Genomic DNA, 17841 nt, shown 5'->3' with positions numbered 1-17841 from the left:
ACAAACAGAAACGAAACATTTACAGAAACAACGGAGAACTACAGCCTTCCCAAAACGACCCGACATACCTATATGAAAACCCATAGCACGATACGGAAAACAATTTTAGTCCCTGCAGCCAAATCCATATTCAACGTAAAACAATTCCATAAACGAACAAACTTTCGGTACATTTTCCATCTGCGGTTTTCGTCCGAAAAATTGGAAAGTTCATGAATGAAACAAAGGTTCGCCTGAGCGACCCTAACGCCCGCGTAATATCTGGCACCCTGCGCGCGAGTTAAATATACACGCGCGCGTAGTCGTTCGCGGTTCATCAATTTCGCATGAATCATAATCTTCAGGACGACGGAGAGGTCTTTTGTTTCCTAGAACAACGGAACTTTCTCACGCTCTCATCCCTTCACCCTTTCCATTTTCCCCTTTTACGTTAATCCTTTTTTCTCTCCTTTTTGTTTGGTTTTCGACGGGAGCGCAGGGAAAGCATCGCCACATCTCTGACAGCCGATGCAAATATCCAATGAGAAGCTTTTGTCGCATTCTCCGCCGCCACTCTCGCGGCCACCAGGATGAAATCCATCAATCTCGGAACCGTTCGGATCGACTTTTGTCATTTTTCTCTTTTCCACTTGCCAGGCGACGCCTCGTGTTGTCCGCGAAATTGATTTTTCGCCTGACTTGCGCTACCGGATTTCGCGGCCCACGTTTACCACCGGTTTAACGCGTGCCTCCAAGCGACTTGAAATTAGTTCATGTCGTTGCCAAGTTTGCAGTGTATATTTGCAAAGTTGGGCGAATTACTTAGACGATGGTGGGAGAGAAATATTTTTTAAACTTTTACTTTAATTCGAAGGATATTGATGTATAATAATCTGATGAGACTATAGTTACGACGTAAATAAATTGGGTAATTAAAAAGAAATTTTAAGTTTCAGAATCTTGAAAATTAAAATATCTTTCGGTATATTTTACTATCTTCCAATGTTTGAAAAGAAAACGTTGCTGTTTTATCAAACGTTTCTCGTGAATATTATCATGCAAGTATACTTGTTACTTTCTTTATAAAACTCGATTTCAAAATCCACGAATTTACTTATAAAGATTCTACGTCATTAAGTTGCCAAGTCTCGTATGAACTCTGGAATTATTGTGTACTTCTTTCGATAAAGCGGGCGTTAATTGCTCATAAGTCACAACTAATTGCAAAATCTAAACAGAGATAAAATCATATGAAAGGGGAAGTGGAAAATTTCAAAGAATCGTGATGTGATTCTTCTTTTTTCTTAAACGAAATTAGATTTTAATTACTAAAATCTGCTTCGTTATTGATCGCGACTTCTATTCCGCTCAAAAATTACCCGCCACCTATTATAGAAGGATAAAATCATATGAAAGAGGAAGTGGAAAATTTCAAAGAATCGTGATGTGATTCTTCTCTTTTCTTAAACGAAATTAGGATTAGAATTACTAAAATCTGCTTCGTTATTGATCGCGGCTTCCATTCCGCTCAAAAATTACCCGCCACCTGTTATAGAAGGTAGTCGCGCCGGAAATCCGGTAAATTACACAATAATAACTAGCCGCGAACAAATTATCAACTCGTGCAACGAACGTTACGTGGTCATGTCAAAAGTTGTAATTTACTTGCTGTATAACTAGTACGAGTTCTAATTGAGCTCGGTGCATTGCTGTGCGACAATTAATTATTGGGTCATGGTGGTATAACTAGTTCTCTGTCGAAGTGTACAAGTGATAGAAGCGCAGCTAATCGTGGCCTTATCGACGACAAAGCGATATTTACTCGATGGGCAAGTATTTGCTATTTCTTCGATAATTTTGCTTCTATCGCATATTTCCTGTTGGTATATTACAGATACCGAGAATAATCTTATTTGATCAAACGAAATTTTACTCTCGAATTCCTTCGATAAGAATTTTTATTCTTATTGAAAGAGGTATGAAATATCTGACTTGACGAATTGTTTATAATGTAACAGAGATATTGATATCTGTTTCCCAGATTTTTTCAAATCTATCGAACGATGAGATTGAGAAAAAAAGTTAACACACAAATAACATGATTTGCCTGAATACTGTGGAAACATTTATTGACTGGAGATTAATGTTAATTTTTTCGAATTTTGTTTTAAACGTCGAATATCTATAAAATTTTATAACTGTGAACAAAGTTGGTGCGGAATTTACTTTCACTGTTTTAAATGTATCAGTTCTGACAAAGTGAGTGATATAAATATTCGATAATAATTATAAAAATGTCAAAATCGTAAACGCAGGATACGATGCGACATGAAAAAGGAGCCTTTCCTTTGTTTACGTGCTTCGCCGCTCCGTTTGAAAAATGGAAACGAAAGATAGGTGCAAAACGAGATAGGAGCGCACTGTACTTTATGAAAATAGAGTCCCGACGTCGGGTCGCGTCGTTATTCTGTTAGTTGCAAGTATCGATACCCGTTCGAAACGCAATGTTTTCATAAAATACTGAACTCGATTTTCCTCACTGATATTTATGTATCTACGTATCGTATTAGATATCGACATTTCATGTACGTAGCAAAAATATTGCGAGTGAAGGAAATGAATATCCCCTATCACACGATGTAACGGTTACTTTAAATTTCATTGATAATCCTGAACATGACGTGTGTAAATAAAATGAAAACCGAAAACGATAGTCGACTCCACTTTTCTGACATTATAGGAATATTTGAAAAAATACTACGATCAAAAATGGTAGGATACAACTTATTTATAATACGATACAATAGAACCACAATTATCAGAACGTTGATTGATAGAACAATTAATTATGAGAACATCGATTATTAACAGAAAATTTGACGATAGTCATTTGTTCCATTTGGACTTGTCTTGGCCATAGAATTAACGAAATTATTATCACTGCCAGATTCAGCATTATTACTAGATTCACCTAACAGCAGATCTCGCATAAATCTTCAAATCACCAAGGTCCTAAAAATCAGATGACACTAAAGTCTCTTTGATTCTGAAATTGCCAAGATTGTAAAATGCACGGTGCGCATAATGACAAAGTTCTGTCGGCCCTGAGATCACTGAAATCCCAAGATCTCATTGGACTTTATGATTTTTTAACTCTGTTATTATCAAAGTCTCACGGTCCATCTGGAGCGGGATTTTTTAATTTTACCGATGCAAAATATTCAGAATATTTTCCAAATAAAGTCTCGCATTGGCATATTTATATAACATCCCTTACCGACTTTATCTTTATTAATAAAAAATAGTGCGCACACACACGATGATATGCGCTTTTAGTGCAGCTCCTTTTCATTTTAACCATCCTTTAGCTGCTGATTCTGCATAAAACTGACTGTTGAATTTTCTCAGTTCGCTACAGCAATGTAAATGAACCTAGAAAGTAATTACATGAGAAGTTTGCAAGATAAACTACTCTTGATTATTTTCCAGTATATTTTTCCAGTTTCTATGCAACGCTTCCCTTCGACAGAATATGAGAAATATTATTGCAGCTTTATGACTGAATTGGATTGTATTGAAAAGAACTTGGTATACCAATAAAGCTACCGAATGAAATATTAAATTACAACAATGAAAAATTCGTATAAATCCGGAGATTTTAATTTCTTCCCGGACTGCACAGTAGAATGTTTCACGTTGTAATTCAACTAAGTGAAGAGCCACGGAGAGGCAAGAACTCGCAGCAATATCGTAAATATTTCGCTGGTTAACTTTTCCAATATATAACGATATTACTGCTAATATTGTTTTCGATCTCAAACAAAAACATATAGCTTAATTATTGAACATTCCACAGGGAATAAAATTTATGTTTAATGAGATTTTTATCGTAGGAATTTCACCACCAAAGCAAGAAAAGAAAACAGTGATTTATTTGTTGTATTAAATACGAATGTAATTGCTAACCAAACAAAAGTTATTGTTCAGAGAATTAATAAAAGAGTGACAAGAGAAATAAAACTATACGTAAAACATATATACCCTAGTCCAAATCACAAACACGATTAGTGTCTTTTTCAATTACATTTTGTTATTTCAGTGAACACTTAAAGGATTAACATATATATATATATATACCTTCATATGGTGGACTGAAAATTATAGTACCATAAATTAAGATTATAAGAATTTGAATTTAGTCAGGTATTTAAATTCTTACAAGCCCCTTTAATTTTATTATTAATTAAGTCATAACTTTGTTATATGTACACAATAATTTGAAACGTCTTATAATAATAAACTCTAATTATTATTTTCTGAAGAATAGTAGTAGACAGAATTGCATCAATATAATCCTCAGCTAACCATATTATATTAAAAAGTATTAAAACAAAGACATAAAAACTTATTTGAAACAATTATTTCGGAATATCTTCAAATTGCTATATGTAAATTTTATAAGAAATCCATTATCATCCACAGCTGCAAATGTAATCTTTGATGGATTCGTGAACGTATGGAAACTAATGCGCATTTACCACTACATAGGACACTTCGTGTTGGGCAACTGACCGCGTTTTCCAATGTAAATGGGTTAAATCAGCGAAAATGCGTTAGTGAACTGTCGGATAATGGAACTATTGTGTCGATCGAATGAAACTTTTCTTCCGTAGAAAGATCAGCCAGCCGGTAATTTCCCTTTAATCTATTCTGACCGATTGCTCGAACTCGGCATTCATACCACTTGGTCCATCGTACTTTTTCAACTAATTATCCGTCAATTGTAATGATCTCTAATGAACGAGTTCTTGACTGATGAATTTTCAGGTTTCTTCGGAAAATCGATCGTGTCCCTCGTAAAACGTTATATATATTCTATGTTATAAAATTATATGTGATTTCAAACGTTTTATGTCCTGAAAGTGAGTATAACAATCAAAGTGACGCAGAAAATGATCTTCTAATTGCTTTGAGCAGTGTATTTTGTTTATGTCTTTTTAAAAAGTAGTCAATACTAGTTGTTAAGAAAGTAGTCCTCTTTCTTAATTGTTAAAAATGTAAAGTACACGACATGCAAATTAAATTTCGTTGAGTTAATAACGTTAAAACATTGCTTAAACTCCGTACGTATTTGAAAGAATTGCTTGTTGAATATTCACCGCGAACCAATTTCCTAAATTTAAAAAGTCTCAAGAGAGAAACAAGTTTTCCATTTTCCTTAAATTATGATGTTCTTTCAACGGTATAGCATTATCGATAATATAATAAAATTTTGATATTTTTTCGATAAAATCGTATAGAATGTAATTTGCAGAGAAAATTAACAATCGATATCGTCGATTCGTATAGTGTGTATAATATTATAATATTACTTTTATATGTACTGAAACGAATACTATCAAATGTTCCAGCATGAACATCAAATTTTACCCTGGTAATACTATATACTTTTCTATACGGTACGCAATAAAAATTCAATTTTCATTTCGTAGGTTTCACATTTCTTTTGTTTTTTTCGCGGCCAGCTACGGTATTAAATTTAGATTTGTTCACTGCTGTAACGGAGTACGCGATGGCATGAAAAGCAGCTCGTGAAATTCGTTCGGACGAAAGTTTCGGTAGGGCGACTGTTAAATTAAACATCAGGAAGTTCGGAGTACCGGTTGGCTGCCTGTTTAGTGCTACACCGAAAGACGAAGTTTGTACGACTATAAAGAGTGGCTTTTCTTCCCACGTAAATCCAAAAATCGAACTTCAATGGACATTTATCAAATTGCGAAAAACACGGCAAACAGAATGCTTTACGTACTATAAATTTATGTACGGCAATAAGGATCTGCACACACTTTGTACATAAATTCTCGTCCACAAATGTTAACACACATAAAGAAAATGAAATATACTCGAAATATCATTAGGAGCCATTAAAAGTTTTACGATTACTATTTCGCGATTTATGAAGAATCCATATACAACAGCATGTTGTAATAAGAAGTTCTTCAGTTATAAAATTAAATTCTTTCCTCGAAAAGTTTGTATCGCGTTGTGCACGTATTTACTCGGTATATTAAAATTACGAAACCACGAAATTAAACATACTTTTAACATAAAAAAACGGAGGATACGTTTCTGATTTCAGCACGAACGGTGTAAGTGCTCGAGCGATATTCACATATAACGAATTGCATTTATCCGCAAATAATCTGAAGTTCTAATCTAATCTAAAGTCATCAGACTTTATTACCAGTTACGATCAGTGCGGTAATAAGCGTTTGAAACGTTTAGCAATTCAAACGAAACTTCCGTAACGTATCGGGCATTCGTATCGAAGTAAGTCCGTGAAAAAGCGAGACAGCCAACTTACAGTCGATGAAAATTTTTCAGCAGGTACCGAGAGTATTTTCGAGCGAAACTGACTTTCTTTCGAACTGCCGTTAATTTCTGCAACATGGAGCCGTCTTTATGTTCTCCAATTAAAAACCAATGCTAATTGAACCAAGTTCGAATAAATACACGAACGACGTTTACGATCCATTCACGAAATCGAAATTGTTCCGCAAGCTGTGCCGGCGCAAGGAGCAAGAAAACGCGCATAATCTCGAAAGAAAATTTATCACGGTCCAGGGTGGCCACTCATAAATTCCGCCGATAAGAAACACGGCACGTTAGCAAAATTTAATTCCGCGACCGCTTCCAGTCTCGCGTTTCACGCGACACCCGACCGACAAAAAGAAAAAAGGAAGGATAAGAAAAGAGGAACGTCATTTAGAATATATCGTTTGTACGCGATAACCCGATGATCGTGGTTATCTGTCGTGGTGCTGGTTTTAGCCGGAGATTTATTGTTGGGCCAGCCAATAAAAAAGAGTATGCTAATGCGGTAATTATGCTAATAATAAACGTTACACGACATTACGCGTTTAACACCCTCGCTAGTCCGAGGCCTGGTAGACCGTGGTGATTTAACGTAACAACACGACCGCGTAAATTTAGCAATTTGCATGGTGCCGCGTTATTTCTCCACTGTCTTCCTGTTAGCGGGAGTTATGTTGCCGCTTTTAATCCAATCCGTCTGAAAATCGTTTTGCGTGCGATGGAAAAATAGGCCAGGCTAATGTAATCCAGCCAGAAGCCGCGTTAATGAATAAAAAGATAAAGGGCCTATCTATAATGAGCATTTATATTCATGGCGTGTCGAATATCAAGCTAACGTTAACATGTAACTATATTGACCATTTGGAACAGTGTCTCTCACACAGAAATTTGGGAAAACCAAGCTTTTGTGGCCGTGGGGGTTGCTTCTGTTATCGCAAATGTTTAGAAACGATTCACTAAAAAAAGAAAAAAAACTACCCCCTTTATGCGCATCGAAATATATTATATATAAACGATTAAAAATTACAACGTTACGAACTACAAAATATAGATACCTACAGCTGTATTTCTGTCCCATTGTTCATTCTCAAAAAAAGTCGGTATCAATTTTACAAAGACAATCTGTATATTCCAGATAATTGTAAAAACAATAGTCTGAAATCTGTCGTTTTGCCGAGTTTGATAATTCTACTACTAATCGGTGTTTAAGAAGTCGTAAATCGATTTTGAAAAATGTTAATTCTTAAAAATTGTAATAATTCTAAAGCCTGTAGTTTAAAAAATCCATCGTTTCTGTATAATTCTATTGTTTCCCATGTCATTAACTTGATCCCAAGAGCTTGCAAACGCGATGGCAAAAAGTTAAATGTCCGGAAGAATTTGAGAAGCACTGGCACGGGTTAACGTCACGTTTCAAGCATCGACGTCGCAATCGTAACGTCGCGCCGCTTCATCGGCACAATCGCGCCGGTAATGACAATAATTGTAAAGCGATTTAAGCGCGCCACGGTTGCGGGCATTAGCCAGCCCGTTATCATTACACCGGCCATAAGTTACGCCGCGAAATCTAATTAGAAGCGTGTACGGGAGCGTAGATCGCGCGCGTAATCATCGACTATCGGTATAGCTCTATGGGGATATTATAATCAACGATCGATGATTCACGGAATCACACGACTTTTTATAATAGTGTAGTGTGATTGTAGTTCAACAGGTAATGCCGTAAAGTTGTAGAATCAGTTTTCTATCATGATTTTGGTTAACTGGTCATAAAATTATTATTTTGATTATAGGCGACATTTCTAGGAAATATATCGTTCATTATTTGAGATAATAAATTACTACGCATTATAACGATATAGACATCATTATACATTATAATATACATTGACGTAAGTATATTCCTGAATATAACAATTTTTTTTTTAATGTTTCGATACATTTATTATGTAGACCATATGGATTTAATTATATTATACCATGTATGTATATACTTCTGAATTTTTCTCTTTATTTTAATCCCAATCTCGGCATCGTAAAATGCAATATTCGATTATCTCCTTCAATTTTCGTACATAAAAATAGGTACTCTACAAACGACATCGATGTGCTCCTTGAGGAAACAACCATTTAACACGTACAAGAGTACTAGTTAGTGGCGTATGTTATACAATTTCGTCAGCATATATCCAAAGAGCAGCCATAATTTTCCGCGCGAAAAATCTAGCGACAGCGTCCAGTCGTTGGGCGAAGCACCCTCGTGTTACCCGTTTTTCCTCTCGTCGGGAACGAAAGCAGAACAAAACGAAAAACAGGCAAGAGAGAGAGAGAGAGAGAAGAAAAAACGAGAAAGAACGAAAAAATGAAAGCAAAAAGCTGGCGGAGTAGCAGAAGAAAGGAAAAAATATAGGTGGCAACTGCGACGACATTGCGTCCAACGGCACAGAAAACGTTTCCCTCGGTGATTTAGAATCATAATCCACGTGCGCGCGTCCCGGAAACTTGATTTCTCCTGTCGCGGACGCATCTCTCGAATCAAACAAGGGGATCGATAAAAATCTGTTCCCTAGCACAAAAGTAGGTGAATGTTACGCATTATCCGGTGTTGGAATCTCACCGATAGCGTGCACATATGCACGCAACATCTTTGGTATGTAAGTGTACGTAAGTTCCTCCCTCGGAAACCTGCACCAGGATATCGCAGGCTTGAAGATGCGGAAAAACGTAGGAACCGTGTCACTTCGAAAACAACTGTCAACCGATCCACCCACGTTTCACAACAGCCTTACAGTTTTAAATACGGTTTCACAAATATTTTCACATACAGTTTCATTCCATAATCGGCTTTCTTTTGTCGTTCGTATAAAAGCTACAGAGATTTTCATTTTAACGAACGTTTTGTATTCTTTATATAACTACAACAAAAATATCCGTCACGGGATTTTCAGAATTTTTAAAGTCTATGCCAGAGAAATCTTGTTTCGCCGACATTTAAAGGAATCTCTTTATCGCGATTTATATAAAGTAATGAAGGATAACAAGTGGCCGGGCACCAGCGATGTATGGTACGGAGGATGTAGCGTATATTAAGTTACTTTGACTGAAATTGCACTTAGCGGTAGAATTTATTAGATTGCGATAAGGTTAGATGAACGTGTAACGAGCAGTTGAGAGAACGAAACGCGAGGGAGATTGTATTATGCGGTTACAAATTATAATGGTTCCAGTGAATTTGTGTACGAAATAATATGGAATAAAATGCATTTAACATTTTATCATTCAACTCTTTACCGTAATAATTATTTATAATGAACGTTTCGAGCAAACGTGAAAACAAGTACTTCTGAAATTTCGCTTATCTCCGAGTAATTTACTTTACATGGTGTTCTTCGTGCGGATTATCTTTTCATTTAAATACGAGCAATTAAATACTGCTACAGACGAAAACTAAATTGCAGTAGATAGAATGCTTTAAAAGGTATATGAAACATTGAGAAACGTTTGCTTACATTTCGCAGAATGTAATTTAATTATAGAGTTGCGAGTAACAATTATATAATTACAGCATGTACTATCATTACTATGATACGACGAAATTGATTTTGTTATAGACACGCGATGAAACATTGCTCTCTGTAAGACTAAAACAAATTAAAGTATACTTTTCGGATATAATTTATAATGAAATATTTTGTGAAAGATGAAATTCTATAAGAAGATGACGGCTACTACTTTTGGCCATTAATTTTTCTTTCGTGTTATGCTATAAATCGGATAAGGTGCCCAGATGCTCAGAAGTAGTGACGTATAAAAAGAAATTACTTCCAGTATTCTTCTCGTTTTCTATTAAAGAATTTTGTTCATTATTAGAAATTAAATTTTCTACGTTTTTTTAGAGCTATTCATTGAAAATGATTACAAAACAGGTATCTAATACACAATATCACAATATAATACAAAAATCACAGTTATAGAATCTTGGTTCCTTCAAGTTTAGATACTTCATCTGCTTCCAAATATCAAAGTGATCGATATCGGGAGCCCCATGCGAATGCAGATATGCAAATGTGCCGTGGAGTCACGGGATTTTACGTTCATCGCGTCGATCGGTTCGATGAATTCCTATTTTCGTTTTATCGCGAACATGTCTTTTGATTTATATGCTGCTGTCGCTGTGAGAACGCGCGGCTGTGATTTAAAGCAACGATCGTCGCAAAATTCTACATTTTCAAGCTCCTCTTGACGGAATTCAGTGAATTTCAGTAGGGAATTACTGCTCAGACGAAGGCTCGCAAAAAAGATTTTATTCCAAAAGATTTGATACACTTTGGCTGACTACGGTATAAAGAATCTACTTGTTCTATTATTCTGAATTTATATACGTACAACGAATTTCTCCTGTTTGAAATAAAAATTGTAATTATTAACAATCTCGTTTCTGTTGCTGCATTTAGATTTTGCGTTTAGTTTCCTAAAAATATAGAAAAGGAAATGTTATACTAAAAGTATCGATGACAGAAATATGTGTTGGCTAAGAGCATGTCACCCTCCGACTGTAAAATTCTTTGAACATGTCAATATCCTTTGAAAGTATGTATAACCTTATGTTTGTATTGACCGCAGTGTTTTAATATCGAAATTAATTAACGTTGTTTCATTAATTCTGGTTTCATGCTTTTTTATTGAATTTGACTTTCATGCGAAGGAATCTTCTAAAATATTTGATATTTTTAAACTAAAATCTGAGAAAGATACGATGCATCGCGAAATGATATAAATTATTGAACAATGATTTATAATTTATGATAAACGATATAATAATTGCTTTTCACGCTTTGTTGAGTATTAAGTTGGTCGTAAAAATATTCTTTAATAATCCTAATATCATAAATTATGAAATTTCACAGTCGTTTCCGCTTGAGACTATGAAGTTACCATATTTATTATTTCTTTTTACAACACACAAGTATTAATTCTTTTAAACATCAGTTCCTACGTTGAGAACAACTATTTAATAATTAACGGTAATTTGCTATAGCGACAGGTACTTTATTTAGATGTAGTAATCATTTGCGTCCTTAATTGCGTACTTATTATCTCAGTTAATTGTCCTTAATACGCTGCAAATAATTTTCAAAGTAGTTTATCATTACCCACTTACGCAATTACTATCTCTCACAAGAATACTAAATATACTTGTATTTGACAAAAGTCACGATGATTTACTATAACTTAAATCCCAAGTTGAAAGACAGAAGACCCGTAAAGAAAGAAATATTTATATCTAAGTAATAATCCAACTGAATGAAGATTTAGCTGATCTTCGCGATGAATAAGTTAAGGGTCATCAGTGATCTGAATGGAAAACTTCTAAACTGACTAACACAGATATCCATTCTACATATGAGTAAAGCTTGCTATCTGTTATACCTGAGTTGAGCGAGCATCTTATCAAAGTTACCATTGGAACGTTCCCGAGCAAACCGAAACTGTCAGAGAGTCGGCACTTTAACGAGCCAATAGCGTGGCGAAGCGTCGCTGTAATCAACCAAGACTGACACGCCGAGATGCCGACATAGTGCTCGCGTTCCACGAGCATCGTGGATTAGAAGATTGGATGTTCGTTCAAGCCTGCTCGTAATAAATTTCCTGTTTACCAAGAGATAAGGAACACGCAATGAGGCCCCCACCCTTTAAATTAGACAGGTAACATTGCCCTCCCAAGTGGCTTCCTCCAAGCGTCAGAGACACGGGTGAAATCAGGGCCTGATTTACGCGTGTGATAAACCTAACTGCCAAATTGTTTTATGAATTACTTTATCTGCCACTCCTGCTACTTATCCAGGCGCCCTCTGTTGCTCGATACTCGTTTAATCTTAATTGACCCGGTCGAACAACTACCGAGCCACTTTGTCCCCCTTTCTCTCTTCCACCGTGTTCCTTCTTCTTGAAAACAGTCGTAAAAGGATCGCTGCGAACCTAATTTAACTCGCTTCGAAGGAAGGAAGTCGTCTGTAAGAACGCTTCCACGGTTAATCAGTAGAAAAGGATAAAATAAAAGGATAGACGTCTGTTGATAAATATGGAATAATTGCCAAGTGGTATAAGGAACAACGTAAATTAAAGGCAAATTGCACCGAGGGTCAGGAATAATTGCGTCGATGTTTGTGAGACGTAAAAGAACATAGAACATCGACTTTTAGAACGGTACATCAGTTTTCTGATACGGTAAAAGTGTCCGTTCACAGCTCTTTCCTGTCTCTACGATGCTATTGTACTTTGTACCTGTATATCTATGTCCCAAGTACACAGCACAGCAAACTAGACACGACACACTAGATTTTGAGTTTTTGGAAACAATTCACTGACTCTCGTGCAAACCTGCTAAGACGCATTCTCTTATTCGGCACACAACGATAGTAATAAACAAGGTTTTTCCGAGAGATTTCATTTTCATAAAAGTAATACGTCCATTAGTAGGAATCGACGTAATATCATTACGCTTAACAAGCGTACTTTTATTTCGATCATCGAGCTAAACGTTAAAAAATCACTTGCGACACAGTTTCTACTGATTTCCCGGAATCGAATCGGACTACAGTTTTCCCCTTCAAGAAGAAACGGCTTACGGAGACGAAGAAGAATCATCCCTCCCGTGCGAGCAGTATCTCCGGATAGCACGAGTTTCAGTTTCTTGTGGAAGGTCTCTCGAGGACTCCCGGTGGACTCGTTCGGTATACAATGCACTCGACAAGTCCCGCGGTAATCGAAGACGAGAGGCGACTTTGGTTCGTTATCGGAGCCGGGAAAAGAGCGAGGAGGGCACAAGTGGGCCGCGTTCCGTCCCGAGCAGCCAGCTGACGCGGAATTGGTCTTCTCGCGGTGTTGTTCGCCCGAAGCAGAGGTTTACGAAGCACTCGAGTCGGCCTGCGCCACGGCGAACCACTCGAAACACGATCAAAGGGTGCATTCATAATCTGCTACGCGTCGCGGTTTTGCAGACGAATCCGTGCGCAGATGCTTTTGTAAACAGTCTACGTTAACAGCGCAATTTCGCGTGTGGACGTCCATTGTCGGTGTTATCCGACTATATTTATCACTTATTATGGAGTTTTTATCACTCAGTTACGACGTAGTTGGTGGAAACTATATAACGAAGTTCATGTAATAGGCGTAAATAATAGACGTAAATAGGTTCTCTCTTTTATTAGGTCGTCCGAAAAGTTTCTTTCGTTTTATAAGGAAATAATATAGATGTACAACATTTTCCGTTTTATATTATTTTATCGAATTACGTATGATCCATTTTGTTCTATCAAGATAAATATCACGTTTGATAGATTAGGTTTCATGTTTGTATAAAGATGCATCGTTGCAAAAGACGTGTCTGTAAAAAAAAGACACTTTTTGTATGATTTTTCGTTCGTACAAGTTCATGTTGAAGTATGTGGATTCAACGAGTATTAACAATGATAGAAACATTATGGATGATATAAGGACTATAATTAATCCTTGTTATAGGACATATGTTCATTTGAAAATGTCTCCTCTTGTCTCTTTTAATACTATGTACCCTAATCGTTAATGGAAAACTGAACCCCTGCTTGATTCTAGAATTAAATATTCTTAGAGGACTAAATGCGTTTGCTTTCCTTTGCTTTTGTTAGTAATTAATTTCCCCGACGACTAACTTTCGTTCACGCGTACACATATGCGTTAAAGAGTAATTACCAAATGCAAATGCAAAAATGAATTGAATTTTAACATCAAGGAAACTGTCTCCGAGTCTAAATTCGAGCTAATACTACAGCTTCCTCCTCAGACCATGACGCGTATTGCGCGAAAACGCGCGGCTTTCGACAGAATGTTTTAAGGCGAGTAGAGGAAAATGAGAGAAGACAATGTTGTTGCTCGCTTGGGACTCGGTTTCGCGAATCCGTTGATGTTAGCTCGTTAAGTGTTAGCTACATTACCCAGGTATTATCTTATCACTGTTTACGGATGTGTCGCAGACGTACCATGTTCTCGTGTTTAGCGAGAAACGTCGAGACCTGGTCGCGTCTGAGATTCAGCTTGTTATAATAAATTACTAGATCGTCAAAATGTTTGATGATACAAATATGTGCATATTGATTCATCCTCTATGTGAACAATTTCAAATATCTCAAATAATTCAAATGTTAAAATGACTCGTGTCTTTGTTTCATGGAGCAAATCATTACGGAAAAATAGAACACAAAACTCAGTACCCCTAATTTAACAAAACAAAAAAAGGGGGGGAGGAAAAAGAAAAGAAAAAGAAAGCTTCAGTCTGATCAAAGGTAAGATACGGCGGGCTTAGAAGAATTCGTAAAAAATCCGACTTTTTGCATCGTAAATATTTATGGTTGTAGTCGACTCGAATTCCCGCGAAAAGTATAGCCTGGATGATACACGGAGGAACCTCCATACGCTATTAGAAGCCTAAGCCACGCTGTGCACAAAAACACGTTGCAGGTCTATCGACAAATTGTCAGTATACTCACCTCGTAGTATATAATTTTGATAATTCTGGTCGGCCTCGCTGCCAACCTTGATGAGGCAAGCAAGCCCATCATTTTGTACAAACTCGTGCACCAGGTCCTTGTCCTCCTGCAAAACCAAAGTTTATGGTAAATAGCATTCGACCAGTCGAATAGATGTCCGTTATACCTCTGATCATCGCTTATCTCTAATTTATTCAAGCTGAAACGAAGCACCTAATCGATGGCTCGGCGTCTCTGGATTTATGGTCCATCTTTTGGGAAATGTTCGAACGTTTCACGGCTTGATTTATGATACATCGCGGATAAGGATAATCCTTCAGATAGCGTCGTATTTAACGACCAACATTTTCGATACAAGTTTCAATGACTTTATTCGCGAAAAGCGTAAAATGAATTTTGTTTAACAACATCTTCGTTGAAAAAAAAAAAAAAAAACTGAAATGAGAAACGAGTTTATTCAAAACAATTCATTAGCTAGAAGAGTAAAGTGCTTCAAATATTACAAAATTTGCCATTAACACTGGAATTATCGGTCGTTAGCATGTATCCCCAAATATGTTATGTATAGTTTATCAGAATTAAAACAATATGATGAAGATATACAAATACACGTAATTATGCTTCCATCTCGATAAACGTAAGTATTAACATTGTCAAAAACACTTGCTTGTTTTTACTCGTTGTAAAAATGAAAATTCCATTGATTTTGCAATTCTAATATTAAATTAATGATTATTTATGCCATTTTCTTGTGATAAGTAACCATAAATACGAGTAATTTGTCTTCGGAAAGATGCACACTGATATTTCCACTCTCTTTAACTTTAATCTCCAAAAATGCTGCTTCACAATTTCAAACATTCCACGTTCAATTACCGAATACGTACATGTATACACCATCATTTATAATTATTCGACCGATTTTTAAAGACGAATAACGTTGCCCGAATAATTTAAATTTCAACCAGCTACAATTTTTACCTCGTAAAACATTGTTCATTGTTCCAATGAAGAATCATATAGGTTAACAACGATAAGGAATTCTTATTTAGCTTTTACAGTAGAAACGAGTCAAAGCACAAAAATTGTATCTATCGTACGAATGAACGTAAACGATACCATATACATATGCCGAGTTAACATTGGGGTTAGAGGTGTTTAACGAACTTAGTCACTAAATGAATATAATAATAAATTCACAAGGGAATTATATGACTATTACAGAATTTGACAATTAACCGTGACGATTAGATACTCGAGATGCTAATGACAATAATCTTAGGTTCAATAACGAATACACGGTCAACAGGATAGCAAATGCGCTCACTTCCAAAGTCCAAGTGGAACTGCATTTCTGTACTCTGCTATGTACCCCCTGCGTTAACTATATTTTTAAGGAGAGCTATACAACTACGTCATACCTCTGTTAGGTAAAAACGTCCATCCCGTGACCGTGGCTACGTTTAGCGACCAGATGTGTCACTTCGAGTCCAAGCCTACTGTCATAAATCTCGAGCAAACATAATCGGATTAAATCATAAACAACTACTTCTAAGTTTTATTATTTAAAAAGTCTAGACTAAAGTATTGTTCTTTCATTGTTAAAGTATGTTCTTTCATCTCCGACATATATATGCACTCTATAATAAGCCATTTCAACCTTCTAACTACCTAAAACTTGCTTCGCTACATTTCACGCTTCCACCATCGTATCGCTTTATCATCAGAACCACAACCGATCGTATTGACAATTAAGCGATCCGGTGATGCAAGTCAACAAAAACTCGAGCAAAACGATAAGAAATAAAACGACTGGAACTTCCGATAGCCGATTACGAAGGAGCTTGGGCGATTTATCCGCATTTCCATCTAAGCCAGTCGCAGGTCAGACGAGGTAAATGGAGTTAGTTACGGTGTTGGAGGGAGCAAGTCGCGGACATAATGGAAAATCTACAAAGTTTGATTAAACTGATCGGTGCGAGCGTTTTCGCTTGCCGGTGGATCGTTTCGCGATCTTGTCGAGACCCGGTCGTGCTCGTGGCTACGTTTCAGACCTTCGGTTTCCCGGATGGTGGAATTTCGCGTCGTCCATCGAACGCAACGCGCTGAGCCGATTAGCCAAGATTAAGAAACGAAATTGAACGTTGCCGTGGCGATTTCAGCGGATAAAGTTCGTTGGTCGAGGTGGAGATCTCGTTCGACGCCAGGATACCAGGGACTATCTCGGTAGAGGAAGGATCATTGTAATTAATTTCGTAGCTAGCCGGCTCGATAATTGAAACGATAAGGTATCGCTTTGAGGAAGAGTCGGAGGATTGTTTTTAGGCACCTTCTCGTTCCAGTGCGTGAACCTTCGGCTGCAGCAATTTATCTTTACGATATGGTAATCTTATTGTCTAATTAAACGTTGCCCTTTGAAGAACGCGTTTCGCGAAATCTGATTTCGGGGTAGAACTTGTTTCAAGTTTGGTCTTACGGTGAGACCATTCGCTTTGAAATTCCTGTCATTCGCAGATGTTGGAGGGAACAGAACATTTTGGCGAAGGACTATTTCGTATAGGATGTCTGTGAAAAGTATTTGTACGTATTTATTTTATTTCCCAATGAATTGTGATTTGTAAATGCTATAATAAATACAACGGTGTGCAAATACCTTTTTTATCCGCTTTAATTTGAAAGCCACATAGAAAAAAAAAAGCGATGAATCAATCTTTATTGATTCTCGCTTTAGTTCCAGCTACCACTCTGACAGTCGTTTCGCAATAAATATAAAATACATTTGCAATCGAACAATCTGTCGTTATTCACTTACAGGTCATTGTGCTGTTGTCAGTCACTTAATAACACAATTTTCTCTCTATTATTAACACATTTGTCAATCAACGCTAATATAATATCCTTCTCAATAATTTTACCAATAAATTTGGAATCTAATAGGTTCGTAATAATACCGATTGCCGTT

At 36.6% G+C, this 17841-nt stretch overlaps 1 protein-coding gene and 1 long non-coding RNA gene across 4 annotated transcripts in view; one reads left to right on the top strand and one right to left on the bottom strand.

The window, feature by feature from the left end:
- The window catches only part of LOC132910477 (FH1/FH2 domain-containing protein 3), a 248971-nt gene that overhangs the window by 50813 nt on the left and 180317 nt on the right, over positions 1-17841 (bottom strand). For all 3 annotated transcript variants that reach the window (XM_060966223.1, XM_060966218.1, XM_060966210.1), the window contains one exon: positions 14880-14985. In XM_060966223.1, coding sequence (XP_060822206.1) covers positions 14880-14985 — 106 coding nt within the window. The remainder of the gene's footprint in view (positions 1-14879; positions 14986-17841) is intronic.
- LOC132910619 (uncharacterized) overlaps positions 1-17841 on the top strand; it is a 33685-nt gene that overhangs the window by 3847 nt on the left and 11997 nt on the right. The gene's annotated exons all lie outside the window — the stretch shown is intronic.

Source organism: Bombus pascuorum, chromosome 1, assembly GCF_905332965.1.
Source record: "Bombus pascuorum chromosome 1, iyBomPasc1.1, whole genome shotgun sequence".
In the NCBI taxonomy this organism is placed as follows: domain Eukaryota; kingdom Metazoa; phylum Arthropoda; class Insecta; order Hymenoptera; family Apidae; genus Bombus; species Bombus pascuorum.
Note: the sequence above shows the minus strand (reverse complement) of the source record. Positions and strands in the feature narration are given on the sequence as shown.